The sequence below is a fragment of the Platichthys flesus genome, chromosome 8 (assembly GCF_949316205.1).
Source record: "Platichthys flesus chromosome 8, fPlaFle2.1, whole genome shotgun sequence".
Lineage (NCBI taxonomy): Eukaryota > Metazoa > Chordata > Actinopteri > Pleuronectiformes > Pleuronectidae > Platichthys > Platichthys flesus.
In genome coordinates, this window is record NC_084952.1 from 26,887,053 (window position 1) to 26,912,124 (window position 25,072).

A 25,072-nucleotide genomic window follows, 5' to 3' on the forward strand; every position below is an offset into this window, starting at 1 on the left:
ATTGTTAACTTGTATTATTTGTTAAAATACACGGGGATTTCCTTAACATCCGTTTATTTTGGAACAAAAAACAAATGTTGAGACATCGATCGTTGTTCGAGTGTCACTGACTTAAAAGTCTGACACACTCAGACCAAGTCCATCTCGAACGCACCTATTGTGGCATCCATAAACTGTATATAGGTGTTTCCGGTTTCCAGCCCTTCCCTATGCTGACAACATGCTCTGTGTGAATAAAGTTGGGAAGAAAAAGCACCAGCTCGCTGTGATTGGCTTATAGTTAACCAATGATGAGCTGACAGGAGACGGCATAGTGCGGGCGAGGAACGCAGATATGTTGAAGAAACTTTTTATTTACCTGTTTGTTTTCTTCATTCACAACCATGAGCCAGCTGACGGCCAGAAAAAGAAAGAGGTAACAAGCCTGTGATAACACGCGCACATAACAGATGACAAGCTCTGCCTTCAATGCTGGACACGTTTCCAAAGTTGACTATGACTCTGGAAGTCCGATTGCTAAGCTAACATTAGACAGAAAGCAGCTAATGTGTGGCTGTGGACAGCCCAAAGTGAACAACGAGGGTTTAAGACATCTTCACCATCAGACTGAGTTTCTAAACAATGGTACCGTTTGTAAATCGGCTCAAATGAAACCGTAGCTCTATGGTCAAGTGTTAACCGCAAAGTCATGTTTGCAATCGTTAATAGAATAGGCAGCAGTGTCACCACTGAACTGAACGTACGTCGGTTCACACCACTGCATTGCTAACTGCAGTTTCACTTGCGATTGTTGCGACTCATCATAACCTGTTCATACAATTTTGTAATGAGATGATTCATGCTAGCAGAACTTCTTGTACCATAAAACACTTTGCCAGATACGATTATCACTGAATCTACACATTTTCTGAAAGATCTTTAAGATAATGCAATCAGAAGTGTGCTTGAAAATACCTCAATATAAAATAAATCAATGGAAATTAAGAAATGGTCAGGTTATTCTGTGTAGAGCTTTATAAAAATGTAGGCCTTACAAAGTATTAAATATGTAAAAAAAACAGTGTTGGTAAGCGTAGTTGGTTACAAGAATGAACAGTATAATGCATGCCTGTAATACCAGCAATAACAGCAATCAGTGGCAATTGTGTAAACCCTTTGCAAAGGCCTGCTTTTCGTCATTAATAATAAAAAAACATTATAAAACATAATCTGATATTCATCAAGGTCAACTGTCGAGAAAAACACACTGTACTAAAACTACATTGAACAAAAAATATAACTAACATTTACTTCAAATAACCTATTACAAAATATCACAACAACACAAATCAAATTTTATTAACATCACATGATTATAATTGAACAGTCTATGCTAAGCCTATTGTAATTATTAAGCCCAGTTGTGTTACCCATCCACGAAAAGGGTAAAAAGGATTTCTGTACGAACATTTCCAAAACAGAAGCCCTGGATTAATGGTGACGTGCTTAACTAAAAGCACGGTATGTTGCCTACATCTCAGGGCATCTGGAGGAATACAGGAAATCCAGGTACGCGCTCAGGATTGCTATTAGCAGTGCTAAGAGACTCTACAGGGACAAATTGGAGTCCCATTACAAGGGCTCCAACACAAGGAACAGGTGGGCCGGACTGAGAACCATCACAGACTACCAAGCCAAGACCAGCAGTGCTGATGTAATGTCTGCATCTCTCCCAGAGGATCTGAACACTGCTTATGAACGCTTTGAGAGCACCCCCCCGGCTGTATAGATCGCAGAGGCCCTGGAGGACCGCTGCCCCCCATCATATCCAGGGCAGACGTGTGGAGATCTCTTAACCGGATCAACACACCCAAGGCACTTGGACCTGATGGCATCCCTGGCTGAGCTCTCAAGGTGTGTGCAGATTAGCTGGCAGATGTTGTCACAGACATCTTCAACCTGTCACTGCTCCAGTCTGTAGTCCCCACATGTCTCAAGAAGAAAATCATTTTCCCTGTTCCCAAGAAACTAAAACCCTCTGCCTGAATGACTAGCCCAGTAGCACTCACTTCCATCATCATGATGTGCTTTGAGCGGCTGTTCCAACCATTCATCACCTCCTCCCTCCCTGACTCTCTGGACCCTCTTCAGTTTGCCTAAAGGTCAAATAGGTCAACTGCAGATGCCATCTCCCTCATCCTCCACACTGCCCTCTCCCACCTGAACCAGAGGCACACATATGTGAGAATGCTGTTCATCGACTACAGTTCAGCATTCAACGCAATTGTGACCCTGAAGCCTGAAACATGCTTCTGCGACTGCGTCTGCGTCTTTTCACGCCGCTGTGGCGCAAGACTCGTTTTCATTCATGCTTCCCTAACCGTTGCGCGTCTTACAAAGCAATTCCGCGCCAGAACACTAGGCGGAGTAATGCTTTTTGTCGAAGACGACCTTAGAGACGCCTTCTTTCTTCTTCGTCGATTGTTTATTTACATCGCCACTGCGGCTCCTCGTAGCCTTTTTCTGGCGGACAAATCCGCCAGTCAGTGACAGGTTATACAAGTGATCATACTATCGGATATCTTCTGCCAAGTGCTCTTCTATTTGGTCCATATTCGTTCTTCTAAATCTTCCGTGATTTCTGCCGGTATTATGGGGGCATGAAACCGGAAATGCAGCTCCAGAAGGGATGTAGAGCAGACCAATCACAGCCTTGCGGGCTGAGTGAGCTTGCGGAGCTTTGCCGTAAATTTTAGAAAAGGGGGTCGACACCCGTCAGCACGTAAGGAGGGATACATAAGCACGTAAGGGACCCGGAAGAGCTCTTGCGCTTACGGGCCCGTGAAAACGCAGAAGCATGTTTCAGGCTTGAAGCTCGTCACCAAGCTCAGAGACCTCGGGCTCAACATCGCCCTCCGTGAGTGGATCCTGAACTTCCTGATGGGCAGACCACAGGCGGTGCAGATCGGCAGCACCACATCCTCCACCCTGACTCTCAACACCGAAGCCCCCAAGAGCTGCGTGCTCAGTCCTCTCCTATACTCCCTATTCACGCATGACTGCGTGGCCACCGATAGCTCCAACACCATCGTTAAGTTTGCTGATGACACCACTGTCATAGGCCTGATCACCGGCGACGATGAGAAGGCCCACAGAGAAGAGGTCAGAGCCCTGACATCTTGGTGCCAGGACAACAACCTCCATCCCCCCCAGGCCATAAGACCCTTAAACTCCTCTGAACTGCAATAACTCCACCAAACCAACCGTGGCATATTTGCACTATTGTTGTTTTATTTTTCTCTTAATCTGTAAATATATATATTTAGATATATTTATTTTATTATTTTTTTGGTTGTAATTACTTGAGCATTGCTAGAAGACATTAAGCAGTCGCTGGCATTTCATTGCCAGCGACTGCTTAATGTTATTGTTGTGCATTTGACAATACAGATCTTGAATCTTGATGTGCTGTTTGAAGAAAGAAAGTTATGTTTTCTTTGCCGATCTGTTTTGTTTTCTTTAACATGGAATGATAGAGTATTGGACTAGATGGAACTATATATGCTCTGCTAGTGCTGTTTTACTTTTGTATTATTTCTGTCTTGGATGTGTGTTCCTACTAAAGCAATATCAATGTGTGAAGCTAGTAATTCAAGGATGGTTCATCGTTTTTTGCTTGCATTTATCTTTGTGTGCCCTATTTAGACTCTGCTGTCAGAGAAGGTGACACAGATGATGGAGTGGACCTCCAAGCGTTCAGTCATCAGGATGAACGGAGATAAGTTTCGTCGCTTTGTCAAGGCTCCTCCTAGAAATTACTCTGTGATCATCATGTTTACAGCTCTGCAGCCACAGAGACAGTGTGGGGTATGCAGGTACGAAGCAGCAGCACTAGCAACAGACTTCTGCTGTTTTAATTCTAATGGAATAATTACAAATAATTTATCTCATTTCAGACAAGCTGATGAGGAATACCAAGTTCTGGCTAACTCCTGGCGTTATTCCTCTGCCTTTACTAATAAAGTCTTCTTTGCATCTGTTGATTTTGATGAAGGATCAGACGTCTTTCAGATAGTAAGGCAAATTCCTGTCACCAATGCGATCCCATTGTTAATCATATGCCATACCTTCATTAGCACCCTCTGTGTAACTGTTGACAGGCAGCTCAGCCAAACAATGCACCTGATCTCACTGGTTAGTGGACTCCCAACTAGACATGTAAGACAAGAGTCGCGACCTGGTGACATCTACAAAGACACCATGACTTAAAATCCTAGCGCCACCTGCTGGCTACAGGAAGTGAAGCGTTTATTGTTGCTGCAGACCTTAAAACGCACGCAAGGCAGAGACATGCGCTTGGTCATCGATCGTTCTCTCTTCCCCGACCGCAACAGACTTGAAATTGCCTGTGCTCGGGCCCGTTAGTGCTACAACGTAGCCCTAGTTTAATAATGAATTTACAAAATACATTTTAAAAAAAAAAAAAAAAAAAAAAAAAATGTATTTTCTTTAATACAAACAAATCTGACAGTCTGAACTGCTAAAATTTGACATGCCCATACAAAATCTCTCCAAATTAAAATTAGTGCAAGAGTTTGCTATATCAATCTCAAGTAAGCTTTCCAACAGCAAAATAAATGAAAAGCTATGTGAATATTCAAGTAACTATCAATTCAGTCTATCAAAAAAAAAATCTTGAAGTAGCAGAGTAGTTTGTCTGTATGAAGTCAAATACTGATAAACTAACAAATACAATAAAGCAAAGACAATTTAATAGTATTGCAACAATGTTTATTATCAATTTTCACATTTAACTAAAGGGTACTTAAAAATAAAATAAATGTTAATTTCTCGTTTCAAGTAAAATAAGTTTCGCATAAAAAAAAAAATCAAGCGTTTTGAAAAAGGCATCTTAAAGTAGAGTGCTTAATTTGAGAACAAATTTATGAAAGATTTAGTTAGAATTTCACCTTTTCTTCTTTTTTCTTAATATATAATGTACCTCCATTCACAATCTGAAAAAGAACATTAACAATCCACATAAATATTAACATCTAACAAGCATCGCAGGTGAAAAAGTGTCCACCTATGCTAGATGATCATAGGCAAATATTTTTCTTTATTTCAGCTTACTCTTCAGGGTGAGTCCATGCTTTGACTGTGCGCAGCCACCTTCCTTGCAACGTGTTCTGCGTAATTCGTTCATATGTAATCGATACTGTTGATTACGTTGCTGGGACGCCCCGGCACTGGAGATTTCAGATTCAAATAAATGTTCCTAATTATTGTCCATTGCCATAGAAATTTGGTCAAGCATAATATGTCTTACACAATATTAAATGTTTAACAAAAAAGCATTAAGGAACAAATTCTCTGTTGTATACAATTATTCAAAGTTCAACCAGTAAGATGGAATTTGATTAATAACTATTACACTTCACTTCTCCGTTTATTAATAATTTGACTGTATGTTTCAGCTGAATATGAATTCTGCTCCAACCTTCCTCCACTTCCCATCAAAAGGAAAAACTCGCTTATCTGATACCTATGAGCTGCAGGTCCGAGGCTTTGCAGCTGAACAGCTTGCTAGATGGGTGGCAGACAGAACAGATGTACAGGTAAGAAGTGTAAAAGTGTATTATGAAAACTGATTTTAAATGATTTTTAACATGCTAAGACCAGGTCATGATTCCAATTGCTACTTAAAGAAGGTTGTGCATTAGAGTGATAATTCGCAGTGATATGTAATGGCATTCGCACCTGTTACAAAATGTAAGGCAGCATATGTGGTGTAAATCCTAAATTAAGATCGTACAGCCAACATTCACATCATACACCTTCGACTCCGATTCCAGACACTATGAATTCTTGATTCAGGCTGCTGATGGGGAGCTTCAGCTTGTTGCTCTGCCCATACAGGGTGATGCTGCTCAAACATCCAGGTAGTCACAGCCACTTCCGTCGGTCCCTGCTGACTCTCCTCTCAAAGCCCTCGATTGTAGAGATCTGGTCCTCATAGACAAAGACGGGCTAGAGAATACGTTGGAGGATGCCATGTCGGTAAATCCAGGCCTTGAACTTGCAAGATAGGCCTGACTTATCCACTTGACGAATGGTATCTGGGTGCTGCCAAGTGCGAACCAGAACTTGTTGGTGATCTTTCATTTCTTCAGCACTGGTGGTGAAGTCCAGGAATCTGGACTTCACCAGCTTGAAGTTCATATGAGCCCATGTAATCAGGTCCTCAAAGCCCTTCAGATCCATTTGCTGCCTGGGACAGATTTTGTTGTCACAGTGAGGTCATCTATGAAGGCCCTAATGGGTCAGACACTGGACTTGGTTAGGGGCCCTCTGCACTGAACCTCAGCAGATTTCACAGCATTTTTATGGCGAGCACGAAAATAATCAGTGAAATGGTACATCCAGTAAAGATTCCCTTCTAGAGCTTGTGCCACTTTTAGGATGTAGACCCAGCAGAGACTCACACTGATTATGTCCCTGAACATACCTGAACCCTCCGTTCGCGCGGTGCGCCTCAGCTGGCGCCTAGCAGCTGACTTAGAACTGGTGAGAGTCCGACTGTTTAATTTAAACAAAGCATCGCGAAGGCCCATGGTGGGGGTAGACGCGATGTGATTTCTGCCCAATGTTCTCAATGTCGAAGTGAAAAAAATCAATGAAGCTCGGGTAAACAGCAGGAGTAACTATTGGCACCCAAAACAGTTCAATCATAGGAGGGCTGTTTTAGACAGGGTAAAATGGGTGCTGTTTTAAATGATCCCTGTGGTATTTTGACCAAAATATGTTATAGACATTTCATTTAGACCCCAAGGAATCATATCAAAATGGGCATAATATGTCTCCGTTAAATAAAGTTTAGGCTAGATCAGCAGTGCCCAGACTTTTTATCCCGAGGGCCACATACAGAAACAAATTCGAAGGTCTGGGCCACTCACGCCGCCTAGCCCGGGGGGCGTGCTACAAAGTGTTATAAGTAAGTGGTATTTAAGTGCTACTATAAATAGTTGTATTTTTTTATTTAATTTTTTTGAGGCGAGCCAATTTGCTGGCGGGCCGTTTTGGGAAACAATCAGACACCCTCACCCAGGGGGCCCAACAGGGGTTGATCAAGTCCCGGCTTGTGTCCAGGTAGTACTACCCAACCCACAGAAACTAGTGTAATTATCCACCGCTTCTTGTTTGAGTGGACATTGTGGTTGACAAGGCCAGACTGATTTTGGTGTGATCAGGCTTAGTTGCATGCCTGTAATTAAACCTAAATAATGTTTTGATTTTGCCATCAGGGTTTAAGGAACATTGTGTAGCACAGGAATGTCAGTGACGTCATGTATTCCTTCAAATGTGCATTTCCCTCAACACTTTTAAACTTGGATTGTATTGGACATATGGATCATCTGTGTGTTTCAACATTTCTCTTATGTTACATTTTGCCGCCCGTGGAGGCAGGTCTTGTCACTCGTCATTGGTGGATTTGGCAAGAGACACATGAGAATCAGCACATTTAAAGCCATCAGAAGTTTTTTTCCTGGTAGGATAACAGACACAGCAGAACTTCCTTTCTAGATTTTTTTGACCCTTGTTTTAATTCATGTGTGTTGGAAATATACCAGGGAGCTAATTCACTATTTTTTACACGTTTCTTCCTTAGAGGCGCTAGGGAGTCTAATGTTAATCGTAATGACTTTACAGAGCTATCGACAAGATGGTAATTCTCAGTTGAGGTAGGGTTTTTAAATAATTTGTTGGTTACATCGACGGATAATACATGGTTAAATGTATTTTGAATTATTTCCTTAAATTTACCGACAAGTACTATCAGGTAGACATTTAGAAAATGAGTTTTTTTAGTAGTATGTAGACTGATAAGGACAAATCCAAGGGTATTAAATTATCTCCTTAAGCACATTTTAACTCTTGGACTTGTATTCCACACCATGGGATCAAAGATGCATGCCCCTCTAGGCAGCCAACAATGGAGCATTTTGTGTGCTTCGCTCACGTCGATCCAAAGGGGACCCAAGTAAATGTTCAAAAGCACTGAAAAGTGATATTTCAGACATATGTACCCTTATATTAAGGTGTTACTTTTTTACAAATCTGGTTCATTAGTGCATTAATGCCTAAAAAACTACCCAATGCCTGGTATTATTTCTTTAATGCATGGGTTATCCTTTTGGTAATTCTTAATCTACTTAGAGTTTAATGCTTATCAATTAGGGCCTAGAAAGTAGTTAAAAAAAAGTCCATGCCAAGTCAACCTCCTCAAATTCACAGAAAATGTGTAAGTCAATATTATTAAGGTCAGGCAAAAGGCTGATCTAATGGCTTTTCTCAAAATATATCAATGCTTCTACAACGCCAACCCCCATGTTTGGACAGTATGAAAATGCAAAAAAATTACAGCAGTGATTTCTAAAAGTAATTAGGGCCCGAGCACGACAGTGCAAGGACCCTATTGAAGCTGTGTGGATTCTTTTTCTTAGAAATGGATTGCATTTTTGGGAAAGTCATAGTACTCAATAACGTATCAAAATTTGCGGGTGCATCAGGTCTGATGAAATTTCATAGAGAATATGGTTGTTAAAATGTAGACATGTATGACCGTCTTGTATGGCAGTTTAATGAAAGCCATGTGGCCCGCTCAGCTCAGATATTCTTGCCTATCTGCCTTTTTCAATAATTGCTATCCCATTAAGAACATATGACAAGATGGAGAATATCACTTGTATGTTCTATCGCACTAATAAATGCCTACAACCAGTTGATGTTATCAGATGTTAGTGACCAACAGCGGATGTTAGGGACATGACCCGACACAGTTTGATCAGAACTGGGTCCATATCGCCAACATCTCGGGCCTAGTTGGGATCTTTCCTGCTGATCCAGAGTCATGGCTGCAGTGTTCTGTAGAGTGTGATTTTTCTTTTAGAGCCGGGCCAGAGCTTGTCAGTGGATCCACACATATTTAAGCCACCTGATGGTGGATGTTGCATGAAAACCCCTGCAGCAAACCTCAAACGGGAAACAGCCAGAAGAAAGAGACCAATTAATAATTCCAGGCCTTCACACTCACACAAATCAGTCAGTAACCATGCATTAATCCAACAGGATAATGTAAATGGGATGACTCTTGGATACAGCAAGGTTAAATTACAGAGGGAAATTATTTTCAAAAACATAGACATAGACCAACAAATTAAATGTCTTCAGCACAGCCTTGTAGATATACTGTTTAAGGATACCTTTAAGGATAAATGTCATTTTCAGTGGTGGGAAGTGACAATTGTACAAATACTGCGTTACTTTACTTAAGTCGATTTTTCACATATCTGTGCTGTAGTAGTGTATTTATTTCCTGGCGACTTTTTACTGTTACTCGATACATTTGATCACAAATTTCTGTACTTTCTACTTCTTATATTCTCAATACTGGCTCATTACTTGAACAGCGGAGGTTGGCGCAACGCATGCCTTTGCACAAGCCGCACTCTCTCTCGCTCACTCGCATGCCCCCTGCCTCGGGAGATGCGCAGGCCCGGTCACCGTGTTTGCCGTCGGGGGGGCAGTGCGAGACCCTAAGCATCCGGAGGTTGGTCGGGGTGCCTTGGTCGACCGGGGTTGAGCAGGCTGTACCGGTAATGATCCCTCCGCAGGTTCACCTTCAGAAATTTTGTTAAGAGTTTTACTTCCTCTAGATAGTCAAGTTTGATCGTCTTCTCGGAGTTCAGTCTTTATTATTCGGTCTGAAATTTTGGTGTCCAGTGATTTTTGTCTTCTTTGTACTAGCACTGTGCACTTATTTGTCCTGTTGCGTTGGTTCTTTTGTTGTCCCTTGAAGTTCAGATACACTAGTACATTACTATTTGTACCTCAGCATCTTGGGTTCAAAATTTGTAAAATTATACATTATATGCATATTTTTGTCAGTTGAAATAAATCCTGAACAGAACAATTTTGGGTTGTTTTGTGTCTTTATATGTCTTCTATATATTGCACTTTGCATTTTTAAGTTTGGTACTTGTACTTTTTATACTTAAGTAAATTTCAACACCAGATACTTTGGATACTTAAGTACAATTAATATGAGCTACTTTAAGACTTTCACTCAAGTCATTTTTTTTACTTGTGACTATTATTTTGTCACTTTAGGTAAGATATCTGTACTTTTACTCAAGTATGTCTTTCAAGTACTTTATACACCGCTGGTCATGTTTATGTGTTGCAGATCCGAGTTATTCGTCCTCCCAACTACGCTGGGCCTCTCCTACTGGGCTTTCTCCTGGCTGTGATCGGAGGAATGGCATATCTACGAAGACACAATTTGGAGTTTCTCTTTAGCAAGAATGTCTGGGCCTTCTCTGCACTGGTATTTACACACACACACACACATATATAAAAGTATGTGACTCCTTAGGAATTACCAGCATTTATGTTTATGTTTGTCTTAAAACATGGTCTGATTTTCATCCAAGTTATGTAAATGAACAACTCACATTTAGCTAATAAAACTTAAATTGTTGAAGATGCTTTTTGGTTAAACTGCTTGCTCCAACGATGACACGCATTTCCATCATTGCTCTTGAGTGACAAACTGCAAACTACTACAACAGTAAGGGATGGGATTTGATTACCCTACAGGCTGTGGTGGACCACAATTTCTGGTAGGCATGACTCTCTGAGGAAATAAAGTTTATTATTTGGCCCCTCAGTGGGCCTGGTGGTTAGTAGCCAGGTAGCATGGCTAGTGTAATCAGTATAGCTATACTGTTGAAAATCCATAAACAGAAAAAAATAATTGATCCAGTTGCTGTGTTTCTAGTTACTGCATAGTGATTATAGTTTAATAACATAGTGCTGAGCAGGTAACTGGTGGCTCAGCATGTTTAGTGATAGGGCTAGAGTTAACCCTAACTGTAGTTACTCAGACTTGAGCCTAGCATGCTTTTTCTACATAAACAGACCAAAACTTTACAGACAATTGTACAAAAATGTAAGATTACATTTTATTTTGTCTTTCAAATTAAATATTTTGTTTTTAGCTGGTCTTTTTTTCTGCTCATTTGTATCATCACTTAACTATTGTTTTATTTACTTTTCACAGTTGTCAACAAAGGCTTGAAGCAAGGGTGCTTGCCAATTAACATCTTGTAGTCATTGCAGGAAACCAGTTAAATGGTTACCTCTTCCCCAGAGAGGTACATGTAAGTATTGGGTTATTATTAGTGCTGTCAATAGATTAAAATATTTAATCGCGATTAATCGCATTTATATCATAGTTAACTCAAAATTAATCGCGATTAATCGCAAATTTGTATCTATTCTAAATGTCCCTTCATTTATTTTTTCCCCATCATTTTTTTTTTTTTTTTTAATGCTCTATCAACATGGACAAGTGGATTGGCTTGCTTTATGCAAATGGTTTATTTTATTGAAAAACAACATTGCCAAACAGGGCGCTACAAAATAAAATTATAAAGTGCACATTTCAGGTAAACAAGGACTCAGCCTATAGTGCAGTTAAACCATGGCTTAATATTTTCTTTTTTTCAAGTTTGCTTTGAACATAGCAGTCAGGCCTCTCAAACAGACAAGCAACAAAATAACAAACAAACAAAATACACAGGCAAGTGTCAGCCTACTTTGAAATAAATTAAACACAGAACTGTGTAGGGCTATTTGAGTCCTCCCCATATTTGTGGGAAATGTATGAAATAAGAAGTACCATGTTTTTAAATAAAAAAAAAAACATATAGCTGCAGCCTAGTAGCTTAAAAAAATATATTTTAGTTGGCGAAATATTAAAACAAAAAGCGAGAGCAGGTCAGACTGGAGGCGAACACAGATACTGCAGCTCGATAGAAACCAACTGCAAAAGGTAGGCAGTACAAAACTCTGTGTTTTCACTGTTTCCATAGTTAAGAAGCAGTGAGTCACTGAGCTCTGATCTCACTGTGTCTCTCTGAGCGGGTGCGCGGGGCGGGGCTACGGTGCGCTATCTGGAACCACACACACAGACGCACACACACACTCGCCCGCTCCTTGTACTTCATTACGGCCTGATACGATGATGTTTTAAAAAATTTTTGTGACTTAGTCAGCCACCAACATGCAAAAGCGTGAGAGTTGGCAGCTCTGCTTAATCTCGCGATAAAAAAATCAACGGCGTTAAAATGTTTTTGCGTTAACGCCGTTAATAACGCGTTAAACTGACAGCACTAGTTATTATTTCTGGGGTTCTTCAAACTATTATCTGTTATCCTTCCAAACAATCTAAGATGGTGGATGGGTTGGAGATCCATGTGCATATCTTAAGAATTACCGCCTACCCAATTAAGCCATGGGTGATGAAAGAATTCACCCAGTATTATTAACTCCTGCAAGAACATGTTATTTAATTTTTTTTACACAAATATACAGACAGATAGGGGTGAAAACAACCCCCTGTACAAAAAGCTATGTTGGTGTGCATATATCACAAATTACCCCATTCCCTCCGAGCATATAGATGTAGGAGTGGCTTATAAGCATTTAAAGGAACATGCCTGCTGTAGTGGGGTGTGATCAACGTTGGCCGTAGGAGGGAGAGAGTGGGGATGTGGTCTGGGGAATTGTGCCAGGGAGGGAGTCTGATTTTTAAAGGTGTTCTCTATTGGCTAATCACTCTCAACTTTTTCAGCAGTTGAGTACTGGGGCTGAAGAGAACTCACAGAGAAACCGTTTCGAAGACGGCCTGAGTATGGCCCAACAGTGGAACAGTGTGTGTGTGTATGTGTGCGCAAGGACGTAAGTGTATGTCTGCAAAGACAAAATAAAATTATAAGTAAAACTACAACTTGCGACTCCTGTGGTTCACTGATGGAGGTTAACAGGCAAGAGCCATTACAATGCCCTTATACAGGCCTTTCTGAACCGAGCTCTTCATACTGGCTTGTAAAGGATGTTGTGGCACTTCATCCCACTGGAATATTCCTTGGGTGTATTGACCAAAATATATTAGATGTTTTATTTCAGAGGAAGTTAAAAATTTGAATTCACTCTTTATCTACTCACCACTCAGCCAATGGTGGCGTGGGTGAAATGTTTATGTTGACAAAACACTGCTAAATCCAATCCAATACAATTGAAGTAACTGGCGCACGCTTCTTCAATCGTTAAAAATCAACAACAAAAAAACTAAAATGCTTCCACAATGCTCCTGTGGTGTCATCCAAGTGTCCGTAAGCCCCGACATTGAAGTCCAACTCGAACTCGAACATTTATACCTTGTTTTGATGTGCTCTCCCTACCTCAGGTTTTCCACCTTTGCAAGTGGAATGGTTGTCTTGCCTGGTCTTTTTAGCCTCTGCTCTCCCTATTGTCCCCCCCGATTCAATGTGAAAATGGACAATAAATATTGTTAATAAATTATAGCATGGTAATTTCTTTCTTTTAACTTCAGGGAGTTTTTTCTCTTCACAGTAACTTAAGTGCCTGCTCGTTGTGGGAACTCTTGGGTTTCTCAAAATTTTTAAGTCTTGATTTTCTATCTAAAATGCCTTGAGATAATGTATATTTTAATTTGGCGTATGCATGTAACATTAAATTGAAGTTGTTTAATATACACATTTATTAAGGCACTTAATATGTCAATATATATTGTACCGAATTGTAGTGTATATTCCTGGCTAATACCATACTACTTAATTTCTCATCTCATCTCATTTTCATCCGCTTATCCGGGGTCGGGTCGCGGGGGGAGCAGCTCAAGCAGGGGGCCCCAGACTTCCCTTTCCCGGGCCACATTGACCAACTCTGACGGGGGGATCCCGAGGCGTTCCCAGGCCACTGTTGAGATATAATCTCTCCACCTAGTCCTGGGTCTTCCCCGAGGTCTCCTCCCCACTGGACGTGCCTGAAACACCTCCCAAGGAAGGCGCCCAGTGGGCATCCTTACCAGATGCCCGAACCACCTCAGCTGACTCCTTTCTAAGTGAAGGAGCAGCGGCTCTAATCCGAGTTCCTCACGGATGGCTGAGCTTCTCACCCTATCCCTAAGGGAGACGTCAGCCACCCTTCTGAGAAAACTCATCTCGGCCGCTTGTACCCGTGATCTCGTCCTTTCGGTCATCACCCAGCCCTCATGACCATAGGTGAGGATAGGAACGAAGATCGACCAGTAGATCGAGAGCTTTGCCTTGCGGCTCAGCTCTCTTTTCGTTACAACGGTGCGGTAAAGCGAACGCAATACCGCCCCCGCTGCTCCGATTCTCCGGCCAATCTCACGCTCCATAGTACCCTCACTCGCGAACAAGACCCCAAGGTACTTGAACTCCTTCACTTGGGCTAAGGACTCATTTCCTACCCGGAGTAAGCAATCCATCGGTTTCCTGCTAAGAGTCATGGCCTCAGATTTAGAGGTGCTGATCCTCATCCCAGCCGCTTCACACTCGGCCACCAGCCGATCCAGTGAGTGCTGAAGGTCACAGGCCGATGATCCAATGAGGACCACGTCATCTGCAAAAAGCAGTGACGAGATCCTCAGACCACCGAACTGCAACCCCTCCCCACCCCGACTACGCCTCGATATCCTGTCCATGTATATCACAAACAGGATTGGTGACAAGGCGCAGCCCTGGCGGAGACCAGCATCCACTGAGAACGAAACTGACTGGCTGCCGAGGACGCGAACACAGCTCTCGCTTTGGGAGTACAGGGATTGGATGGCCCTGAGGATAGACCCCCTTACCCCATACTCCCGCAGCACCTCCCACAGTTTCTCCCGGGGGACCCGGTCATACGCCTTCTCCAGATCCACAAAACACATGTAGACCGGATGGGCATACTCCCAGGCCCCCTCCAGGATCCTTGCGAGAGTGAAGAGCTGGTCTGTAGTTCCACGTCCGGGGCGAAAACCGCATTGTTCCTCTTCAATCTGAGGTTCGACGATCGGCCGAACCCTCCTTTCCAGCACCTTGGAGTAGACTTTACCAGGGAGGCTGAGAAGTGTGATGCCCCGGTAATTGGCACACACTCTCTGGTCCCCCTTTTTGAACAGGGGAACCACCACCCCAGTTTGCCACTCCTTTGGCACTGTACCCGACTCCCACGCGATGTTGAATAGGCGTGTCAACCATGACAGCCCCTCAACACCCAGAGCCTTTAGCATTTCTGGCCGGATCTCATCAGTCCCTGGGGCCTTGCCACTGCGGAGATGTTTGACCACCTCAGTGACCTCCACCAGGGAAATTGACGATGAAACACCATCAACCTCGAGCTCTGCCTCCAACATAGAGGGCGTGTTATTCGGATTCAGGAGTTCCTCAAAGTGTTCCTTCCAACGTCCGACAACCTCCTCAGTTGAGGTCAACAGAGTCCCATCGTTACTGTACACAGCTTGGATGGTTCCCCGTTTCCCCCTCCTGAGGTGCCGGATAGTCTTCCAGAAACACTTTGGTGCCGACCGAAAGTCCTTCTCCATGACCTCTCCGAACTTCTCCCACACCCGCTGCTTAGCCTCGGACACAGCAGCAGCTGCAGCCCTTCGGGCCTGTCGGTACCCTGCAACCGAGTCAGGAGTCCTCCTGGATATCATATCCCGGAAGGCCTCCTTCTTCAATCGGACGGCTTCCCTGACCACCGGTGTCCACCACGGTGTCCGAGGGTTACCGCCCCTTGAGGAGCCTAAGACCCTGAGGCCACAGCTAGCCGCCGCAGCTTCAGCAATGGAGGCTTTGAACACCGCCCACTCCGGCTCAATGCCCCCAACCTCCACAGGAATGCCAGAAAAACTCCGCCGGAGGTGTGAGTTGAAGATACCTAGGACGGGGGCCTCCTCCAGACGTTCCCAGGTCACCCGCACTACTCGTTTGGGCTTACCAGGTCTATCCGGAAATTTCCCCCACTCCCTGATCCAACTCACAACCAGATGGTGGTCGGTTGACAGTTCCGCCCCTCTCTTTACCCGAGTGTCCAAAACATGCGGCCTCAGATCAGATGACACGATCACAAAATCGATCATTGATCTTCGGCCTAGGGTACTCTGGTACCAGGTACACTTATGAGCACCCTTATGTTCGAACATGGTGTTTGTTATGGACAATCCATGGCTAGCACAGAAGTCCAATAACAAACCACCGCTCGGGTTCAGATCAGGGAGGCCGTTCCTCCCCACCACGCCTCTCCAGGTGTCTCCATCGTTGCCCACGTGGGCGTTGAAGTCACCCAGCAGAACTACGGAGTCCCCTACTGGAGCCCCATACAGGACTCCATTCAGGGTCTCCAAGAAGGCCGAGTACTCTGAACTGCTGTTTGGTGCATACGCACAAACAACAGTCAGAGTTTTCCCCCCTACCACCCTTAGGCGCAGGGAGGCGACCCTCTCGTCTACCGGGGTAAACTCCAACACCGCGGCGCTCAGCCGGGGATTTATGAGTATCCCCACACCCGCCCGACGCCTCACGCCCTTGGCAACTCCGGAGAAGAATAAAGTCCAACCCTTATCCAGGAGTACGGTACCAGAGCTGAGACTGTGCGTGGAGGTAAGCCCCACCAGATCTAACTGATAGCGCTCCACCTCCCTCACAAGCTCCGGTTCCTTTCCCCACAGCGAGGTGACGTTCCACGTCCCCAGAGCCAGCTTCTGCCGCCCGGGTCTGGTCCGTCGAGACCCCCTACCTTCGCTGCCACCCATGTGGCTGCGCACCCGACCCCAACGGGTCTTCCCACAGGTGGTGGGCCCATGAGATGAAGAGAGGGGGGGTGCCACGTAGTTTGTTCGGGCTATGCCCGACCGGGCTCCGTGGCAAACCCGGCCACCAGACGCTCGCCATCGAGCCCTCCGTCTGGGCCTAGCTCCAGACGGGGGCCCCGGGCTTCCTCCGGGCTGGGTCCCATCTCCTCTTTTGTCGATATTCATTGAGGGTTTTGAACCATTCTTAGTCTGGCCCCTCACCTGAGACCACTCTGCCATGGGAGACCCTACCAGGAGCTGCTAATTTCTGACAGGAAACTCAAAACAGGGGTTGCTGTTCATCCAGACAAACTGCTTTTAACCTGAAAAAACAGATATATTACTCTCACTGCAGTTTATTCTGATGGAACTGGCCAAAGGGGGTCAGCAGGTGATTCATAAACTTAAAGGGGACATATTATGAAAATTCCACTTTTGTAGTGCTTCTACACATTAGTTTGGGTATCTGGCATGTCTACCGTCCCATAAACTCTGGAAAAAAATCACTCCCGCGATTTGTTGTGGTTCCTCTATTTCAGAAACTATGTGCTAAAGTGCGTCCAATGGAATTTCCCCCGAAATAGACGTCATAGTCGAAAAATGCCCATTTAGTACATTCCCCCATAGCTCTATGCACTCCCCCACTACCACTCGACCCACCCCTAGATGGACCCTCCCACTTTATAGAATATAAAGTATTCTATAGTTACCGCCATTTCATTCTTGCAAGCCTTGGAAACACTTGGATTATCTAACTATCAGCATGAATCGGTGGTCGGCTGCAAACATGTCTTCATGTGACTCCAGCTTCAGAAGACACAAGATTGAGATGGATTGAGTTCATATATGATGGCAACGTTTCTGCCACCACTTTGAATCAGACTGTTTTATCAACCTGGGCCAATATAACACTGGATTCTCTAAAAGGTTGTTATTGAAAGAGGGGTCGGTGCCATCTTTCCATGGCAATACTGAAGACGAGGGAAATGTAAGTATTTTTTTTTTTATAATTCTGGTATTCGCTTCTTTTAGACATTTTGTGTGGAGGCTAGTGCCGTTAGCATGTTGTGCCGTGTGTGTGAGGCTAGTATGTAGTGGTGGCGGATAGGGAGAGACTTTACAGGAGTTTTCATTAATCGAGGACTGCTGGCGAGTCCACGGTGAACGGTGATCCCATGGCAGGTTCGTGAGTGTTGTGGTCTCCACGCGCCCCCCCCCCCCCCCCCCCCCCCTCCGCTCGAGGAGCCGTAGCACCTACTACGAACCCCGGTAGTAGCTGCTACGAGCTCTGGTTGTAGCTGCTGGAGCTTGAAGTTAGCTACGGATGTTTGTAGTAGCTGCCAAGAGCTCCGGTTGTTGCTGCTTGAGCTTGAAGTTAGCTACGGATGTTTGTAGTAACTGCTACAAGCTCCGGTTGCAGATGCTGGAGCTTGAAGTTAGCTACGGACGCTTGTAGCAGCTGCTAAGAGCTCCGGTTGTAGCTGCTGGAGCTTGAAGTTAGCTACGGATGCTCGTAGCAGCTGCTTAGAGCTCCGGTTGTAGCTGCTGGAGCTTGAAGTTAGCTACGGATGTTTGTAGTAACTGCTACAAGCTCCGGTTTTTAGATGCTTGAGCTTGAAGTTAGCTACGGATGCTTGTAGCAGCTGCTAAGAGCTCCGGTTGTAGCTGCTGGAGCTTGAAGTTAGCTACGGATGTTTTTAGTAGCTGCTAAGATCTCCGGTTGTAGCTGCTGGAGCTTGAAGTTAGCTACGGAAGTTTGTAGAAGCTGCTACGAGTGTCGGCCGTAGCGAACTTCCAGCCCAGTGCTGCCATCGGGGGGGGGGGGAAGAAGAGCGTGGAGAGCACAACACTGACGAACCTAACTTCCAGCTTCAGATGCTGCTATGGCCGCTCGTTCAAGATACCGGAGTATGTTGTTGTCATAATGTGCGGGAATAGAACGATTATTCATTACCAGCCCTAGTTTGGGGAATGTGTCCTTGTATCCTTGTATGCATGACAGTAGTACAAACATGAATAACATTGCTGCTTTTGGTGTTCAGGCAAGCACATCTGTTCACGGTGCCAGGCTACATCACGTAGCATGCCAGACGGCGAACCTAAGATGCGCACACGTGGAACGCAGCTTTCTATGAAAACACTGCGACCTCACTACAAAAGTACAGGTTTGTTTACCCTCAGTTACTTCGTCAGGTCATTGATTGTGTCTCCGTGTTAAAGTTGTAACAGCATCTCATTTGTTGTGACTCCATGGATATTGTGTCTGTTTTATCATAGGCACACAGAAAACTGTGCTGCACTGATGTCGGTGTTGGGACCTCAGCTGTAAGAGACCTCGCTTGGAGGAGGGAGAGGACAAGATGTGACGTGAGTGACTCAATATTTAATCTAAACATTTCAATAATCACAGATTACCATCCTACACTTTTTTAGCTGTTGCAGCCTTTTGGTGAAATCTTTGTCGTTCTAATAGGATGGAATCTTCCAACCCTGTTCATAAGACACCCACATATATTGTCTATGAAAACTGCCTCCTGGAGCTGTTTGAGGTGTGTCCTGTGTGTCGGCTGGGGACAGATGTAATATATAAGAAGGGCGAGTGCACAGCAAAGCCGGTGAAAGCAGATGCAATCTTCCATGATTCTTACAGGCTCTATTTAAAAGCCAAATAATGTACAAACAGTATGTGAAACATAAATAACATATCAATTAATTTATTTATCGTCTTCACGATAAATAGAATAATATAATTATAAAAAGAAAATAATAAATACAAAAAAGTGCAAAATGTCCAACTTTTCCCCCAATTTGTATTACAGATTACATGGATAACCTGTTGGACCTCATCTTTCACAAGGTTTTTCAGGACCCGGCCCCATATGTGAATGAGGTGCTGAAGATCTCAAAACCTGAGGATCTCTCTGCCTAGTATGAGAAACCTGACAAGCAGGAAGTTATAGCCAGCTATGTGTCGAGTTTCAATCAAGGGCAGGTCTGAACCCTGTATAACTTCCCTGAGCATCAGGGAACACTCTGTGTATCTGGAGCACCGAGCAGGAGGGCAGGACCTCCCTGATTCTCCGGCCCAGAGGGCCCCAACACCAGCTCACAAAGCTTCTGTACGCCAAATACCTGTAACGGCTGAGCAAAGTTCACATTGTATTTAGAGAATAAAAGGTGACACACAAATATAAAGTGTTCCTTTGTTTACAGTATAGCTACTGATGGCACAAATTGTATTTTTGTAATGAATGTATTTATTATACTTAGTATTTTTTGTATTTATTACCTCTGTCCCAGCCAGTACATTTAATAACTATGATTAAAAAGCTCTGTGGCAATCTTTCTAGCAGTCTTTCTGACAATAAAAGTTTATAGAAACAGTTGTGTGCTTTTAATGTTTGATATGTAACATGTAAACAATTGACACGTGTAAGCAGCAGTTAGCAAAGTAATACATAGGGAAGAGTAATTTATGTATTTTATTCCTCAGACATAATTTTATTGCAGAAATGACTGATATCTCATGCATAAAAAATAAATAAAACATAAAGGCCCATAATCTGCCCTATAGATGTTGAATGCATTCTGTAGTGAGAACACATTCAAACACATGTCCTACACCTCCATGAGAGGGGGGAGGGGTGAAAGGGGGCGGGGTAAGATGGGGGCGGGGTGAGAGGGCGGGGCCCTCAAAACAGCTTGATCTGAGGAGGTCTGTTTTAGACAGAGTAAAAAGGTGCTGTTTTAAATGATCCTTGGGGTATTTTTACCAAAAAATGTTAGACATTTCATTAAGACCCCAAGGAACCATATCAACTGTGGTGAAATGGGCATTATATGTCCCCTTTAAGTTTCTTTGCTGAATCCTTTCTCAGGGATTGGTGTTCTTGACAAAGTTCATTAAACCAACTTTTCACTCTAAACTGAAAACCAGATAATTTTAATGAATGTCAAAAGCAGCAGTGAGAATAATGTTCAAACTTTCTGTGGTTTGTAATATATTATTTTCTAATTGATTTCAGAATATATAAACACTTCAATAAAAGCTAGATTGAGTAAATATACTGCAACAAGTAATGTTATATTTCCCTGTGTCATTTAGCAGCATGCATTTTTGAAAGTTTGCAGTGTATTACTGTCATTTTATCGAGAATTCATGACTTTATGATTTTACACCAGTAGTTGATGGTGCAAAAACATTATGATGTTCTGCACCTTTGCTTGAGGAAATTTTCTTTATGTGGGCCTCTCTGAATTTTAATTGAATACACTTGTAAATATTGTGAGGTCTCCAGACCCAGATATCCTGATATTTATAATGTTTTATTTTGTGCCTTTCAGTGCTTTGTCCTGATCATGACTTCAGGCCAGATGTGGAACCACATCAGAGGACCACCTTATGCACACAAGAACCCTAGCACCGGACAAGTTGTATGTCAGAAACACACCGCAATATATCGTCATTCACAATCTTATATGTGAAATTGTTTTAAGAATAGTATTGAACTGTTTCAGAGTTACATTCATGGCAGCAGTCAGGCCCAGTTTGTGGCTGAGACACACATCGTCCTACTCTTCAGTATCCTTCTGCTACCGCATATGCATCATCACACTTGCACCATGCACTGAAATCGAAGTCACTTAATATACAAATAAAAAGAAGCCAAAAAAAAAAAAAAACTTGTTGATATTGATTAGGCTATTGTCAGCCCCTTGTGAACTTGACCCGCAAGTGTCAAACAACAGAGGTAAGATAAGTAAACTTGATATGACAAAAATAAGCTAAAATCGTAAGTGCTATTCACCTCCCTATCCTCAAACTTCCATGCCTTTTAAGTGGCTCTCAGTAATGGTTTGAGTAGAGTGATGTCAGGCATCACGTGCATTTCTTGTTGAAACCTTGACATCAATATCAGATGCTGCTGTTACCATGGGAATTGTGCTGCTTTGTGAGGCTGCCACGTCTGACATAGACATTGGAAAGAGGAAGAGTATGAACACACACATACGCACACATTATTCCATTTAGATTTTAATGTACACTCAAAGGTTGCCCAACTATTTACCAATCAATGATGGAGGTAGATTCTTGCCAAAATTCAACAAACAATCAAAGCATGTTTTAATAATTACCTACCATTAACCTGCAAACACAGCTTGTGTAGCAAATACTAAACACACCAAAAGAACAAATATACAATATACAATACATATTTCAGAAATCAATAGCCTTAAACATTTCATACAAGCACAAAAAAATGTATCCCACAAGTACAGAAGATAATGTGAACTACAATCTCCTGACTCTTGACTTCTTGGTGCCTGTAAATTGGCGCACAGTGACTCTTGCTGTTGTGACCTGGAGGGTGAATTACTCAGGACCTTCAGAGCTGAAAGATTCTGCCAAAAGTGACATATGTTTTGTTTTAGTTGTGGAATATATTTTTCTTTGTACCTAATAATATAGTTTTTTCTTAATTGGATATACATTTTTTGTACTTATTGTAAATATGCTTTATACATGTTGGACATATTCTATTGTATTTGTATGAAATGAAGGCTATTTTTTTTCTGAAACATAATTTATTAAAATGATTTAGTACACTGCACATTACAATTAAGGGCACACTTAATCGTCACAGTATCTTACCAAGTCAGTTAAATTTCCAGGGGTTTCAATCTGTCCAATTAGGAAACACAAGTGATAGTGAATCAGTTTCACCCTCTTTGGCGCAAGTAAAAGTGACAACAGGTCCAATGCTGAGGCAAAAACCTACTACCCTCAAAAAGGGAATGGTTTTGCATGTGATGGCCACAGACAATTGATCTCTCCTTATCCTTCCTGACTGATTCTTCTCTATTTTTTTTCTGCTAGTGTCATTGTCTCTACTGGAGGCAGTACCTGCAGCCCAATCAGGTTGCAAATAAATTTTTTTTAAACAGTGTATATTAGTTTGTTGATATTTGTAATTATAAAACATGTTTTGTATATTTTAGTTTTTGTAAGAATCTAGCTCCAAACAGCACAATCACCTATCTCTTTCTGCATCTCCATCACTGGCCTGAAGATATCTCTTGGTATTCTGATGAAACTAATGGGGGGGATCTTTCCTCCTTATCAAGAGCCATTGGCTGCAGAGTTCTGCAGTACTTGATGTTTCTTTCATGGTTTGGCGCAGGGATTATCTGTGGATTCTCAGATCTCTGATAAACATAATGGTGGATGTTGCAATATAGAACTTATGCAGCCAACCTCCAGGGGCACTATTTGGAAAGATATATAAATATCTTAAGAAGCAATTATCTCAATTATAAATGAAGATTTGTGCACATAATTTTTTTTAGCAACTTAAAGTTACCTCTTTTTGGATGATAATAAAGATATGTTGTCAAACTGAACACATGAACGTAATTATAGATAAACACTTATTCCCAAAAAATAAATCATTAATTTAATTTTAAATAAAAGATTAGCTCAAAATAAAAAAAATAAAAATATGTATCATCTTTAAATATCTTTAAGGATCGAAAATAATTCTAATCTTAAATTTACAAACTGTCAACACTGAAGATTACATTGTTGCATTGAACTGAGTGAGTCCTTTTGCATTTAAATTTTAGTGAGAAACTTGTTCTTGTGCTTCACCGAGGATCTTTGTCTTTCTTGGTGACAGGGAAGCAACTGCTGAGATCAAGCTCTTCTCCAGGCACAGTCTGTTTCTTTGCTTTGTTTTGATCACAGTCATTGCAGAGAAGGAGGCTTCACATAAATAAGTGGAGGCAAAGGGTAGTAGCTGCTCCAAAGCTTTCTGGTACCAATACCTCAAATTAAATCCCAGAAGGTGTAAGTCTATCTGAATTTCCCACGGGATTAATAAAGTATCCATCTATCTATCTATCTAAAATATGGACCCTTTAAAGGGATAGTTTAATCAAAAATGAAAATTCACTCATCTTCTCACCACTATGCCGATGTAGGTTGGTTGATGTGTTTGAGTCCAAAAAACACTTCTGAAGTCTCAGGGATAAACTTTGTTAGAGCAGAATCCAAGTAAATGGTGAGTCTTTCAGACATAATAAAACAACAAATAACCATATGTCTCCATACTGCTTGTGTGGTGTCATCAAAGTGTCCACAAGCTAACTGTCTGCTGATATCTTCCTATGGAAATGCTAATATCCGCTAGTTTTGCCACTTCTGGTGTACTTTTAGGCTTAAAACTCAATGTGAATGACCTGATGCCCCCCCCCCCGCGGCAGAGAGGTGAGTAGATGATAGAATTTAAATTTTCCCCTCTAATGTTTTGAGTTGTGTTTAGTGTTTTCATTTTAGAACTGTGTGCAGCGTTCTATGAGATGGTGACCCATTTAAACATCAATGTTTTGGTGTTGAGCACCTTCAAAAATATGATTCATTCTTGTAAATGCAGTATGTGTTTGTGTGTGTCTCAGTTATGTGTGTAGCAGGTATTTGTCTGGTGATGCTGTTCTTCAGCTGGCTGTTGTCCATTTTCAGAGCCAAGTACCATGGATACCCATACAGGTAGAGAAATTTGATCTCGTTTTACCTATCATTGGCTTATCCAATACCTTGGTTCCTTTTAGTAAAACGTATTGTCTGTTTTGCAGCTTCCTGATGAGTTAGACGTGACCACATGAGAACAAGTTTTCCACTTCACAAGTTCTGTCAATAAGCAGAGTGCTGTCCAAGGCAACGATGCTGCATTACTGTTTTCTAAGCCATGAATTGACCTCTGATCCGTCAAGTCATAGGTGTGTATCAAAACATATAAAAACACCATGTGCCTGTACAGCAGGACCCTCGTCACCTGTATGTATACTAGATTCTCATCTGCCAAAAGGTGTGTACTCTGCAAAATGCCAATTTCGTATAATGTTTTGTGTGTATCTTTAATGGTTGAGACCATAGTGAGGTTCTTTGCTCAGGTTTAACTTAGTTTGTGTGGGGTGGAGGTATTAGCCTACTGGATTTGAATACTATAAGTGTTTTAGATGAAGGGATTAATGTTTTACCAAATCAACCATACTTTTCCCATTCATTTATAACTTGCAAAATATAAAAATGTTGAATGAAAGCTAATGCTGCTAATTTCTCTTAAAACAACTGCACACATAATAATGCTGTATTTATCAGGTCACTGGTGGCAGAGTGTCAGTTTTCACACAATTAGTTCACTACAGTTCACTACACCTTGAATACATTTTTTGTCCCCTATTAAGAAGAATAGCCTGAACCCTAGATTCATTAGATTAATTCATCAGAGGTGTCTGGTTGCCTTATCAGGTTGTATTAGGAGAGAATATTTGATAATTTCTGACATAAAGTGCCTTAACTACTTA

At 42.4% G+C, this 25,072-nt stretch overlaps 2 protein-coding genes across 5 annotated transcripts; both read left to right on the top strand.

The window, feature by feature from the left end:
- The first annotated feature begins 280 nt into the window (after positions 1 to 280).
- On the top strand, positions 281 to 25,072 carry LOC133958554 (magnesium transporter protein 1-like). The gene is made up of 10 exons (XM_062393438.1): positions 281 to 415; positions 3,685 to 3,854; positions 3,936 to 4,053; positions 5,457 to 5,597; positions 10,226 to 10,366; positions 21,053 to 21,142; positions 21,227 to 21,290; positions 21,628 to 21,702; positions 24,164 to 24,254; positions 24,341 to 25,072. The coding sequence occupies exons 1-10, from the start codon at positions 335 to 337 to the stop codon at positions 24,354 to 24,356; spliced, it is 987 nt and encodes a 328-aa protein (XP_062249422.1). The 5' UTR covers positions 281 to 334; the 3' UTR covers positions 24,357 to 25,072.
- LOC133958555 (uncharacterized) lies at positions 14,676 to 20,089 on the top strand. 4 transcript variants are annotated; one of them, XM_062393439.1, is made up of 5 exons: positions 14,676 to 17,696; positions 18,751 to 18,873; positions 18,986 to 19,075; positions 19,182 to 19,390; positions 19,528 to 20,089. In XM_062393439.1, the coding sequence occupies exon 1, from the start codon at positions 15,090 to 15,092 to the stop codon at positions 16,038 to 16,040; it is 951 nt and encodes a 316-aa protein (XP_062249423.1). In that variant the 5' UTR covers positions 14,676 to 15,089; the 3' UTR covers positions 16,041 to 17,696; positions 18,751 to 18,873; positions 18,986 to 19,075; positions 19,182 to 19,390; positions 19,528 to 20,089. The 4 variants fall into 4 exon arrangements, with proteins under 4 accessions (XP_062249423.1, XP_062249424.1, XP_062249425.1 ...); XM_062393440.1 differs by having other exon boundaries at positions 19,182 to 19,323; XM_062393441.1 differs by having other exon boundaries at positions 19,182 to 19,257.

What these genes read in the sequence shown, in the direction of transcription:
- LOC133958554 (XM_062393438.1), top strand. Translation starts at nt 335, where the DNA reads ATGTTGAAGAAACTTTTTATTTACCTGTTTGTTTTCTTCATTCACAAC. An exon ending in AGACAGTGTGGGGTATGCAG is followed by an intron (nt 3,855 to 3,935) that starts GTACGAAGCAGC and finishes ATCTCATTTCAG; the next exon opens with ACAAGCTGATGAGGAATACC. An exon ending in ACACATCGTCCTACTCTTCA is followed by an intron (nt 21,291 to 21,627) that starts GTATCCTTCTGC and finishes CATCAATATCAG; the next exon opens with ATGCTGCTGTTACCATGGGA.
- LOC133958555 (XM_062393439.1), top strand. Translation starts at nt 15,090, where the DNA reads ATGTTGAATAGGCGTGTCAACCATGACAGCCCCTCAACACCCAGAGCC.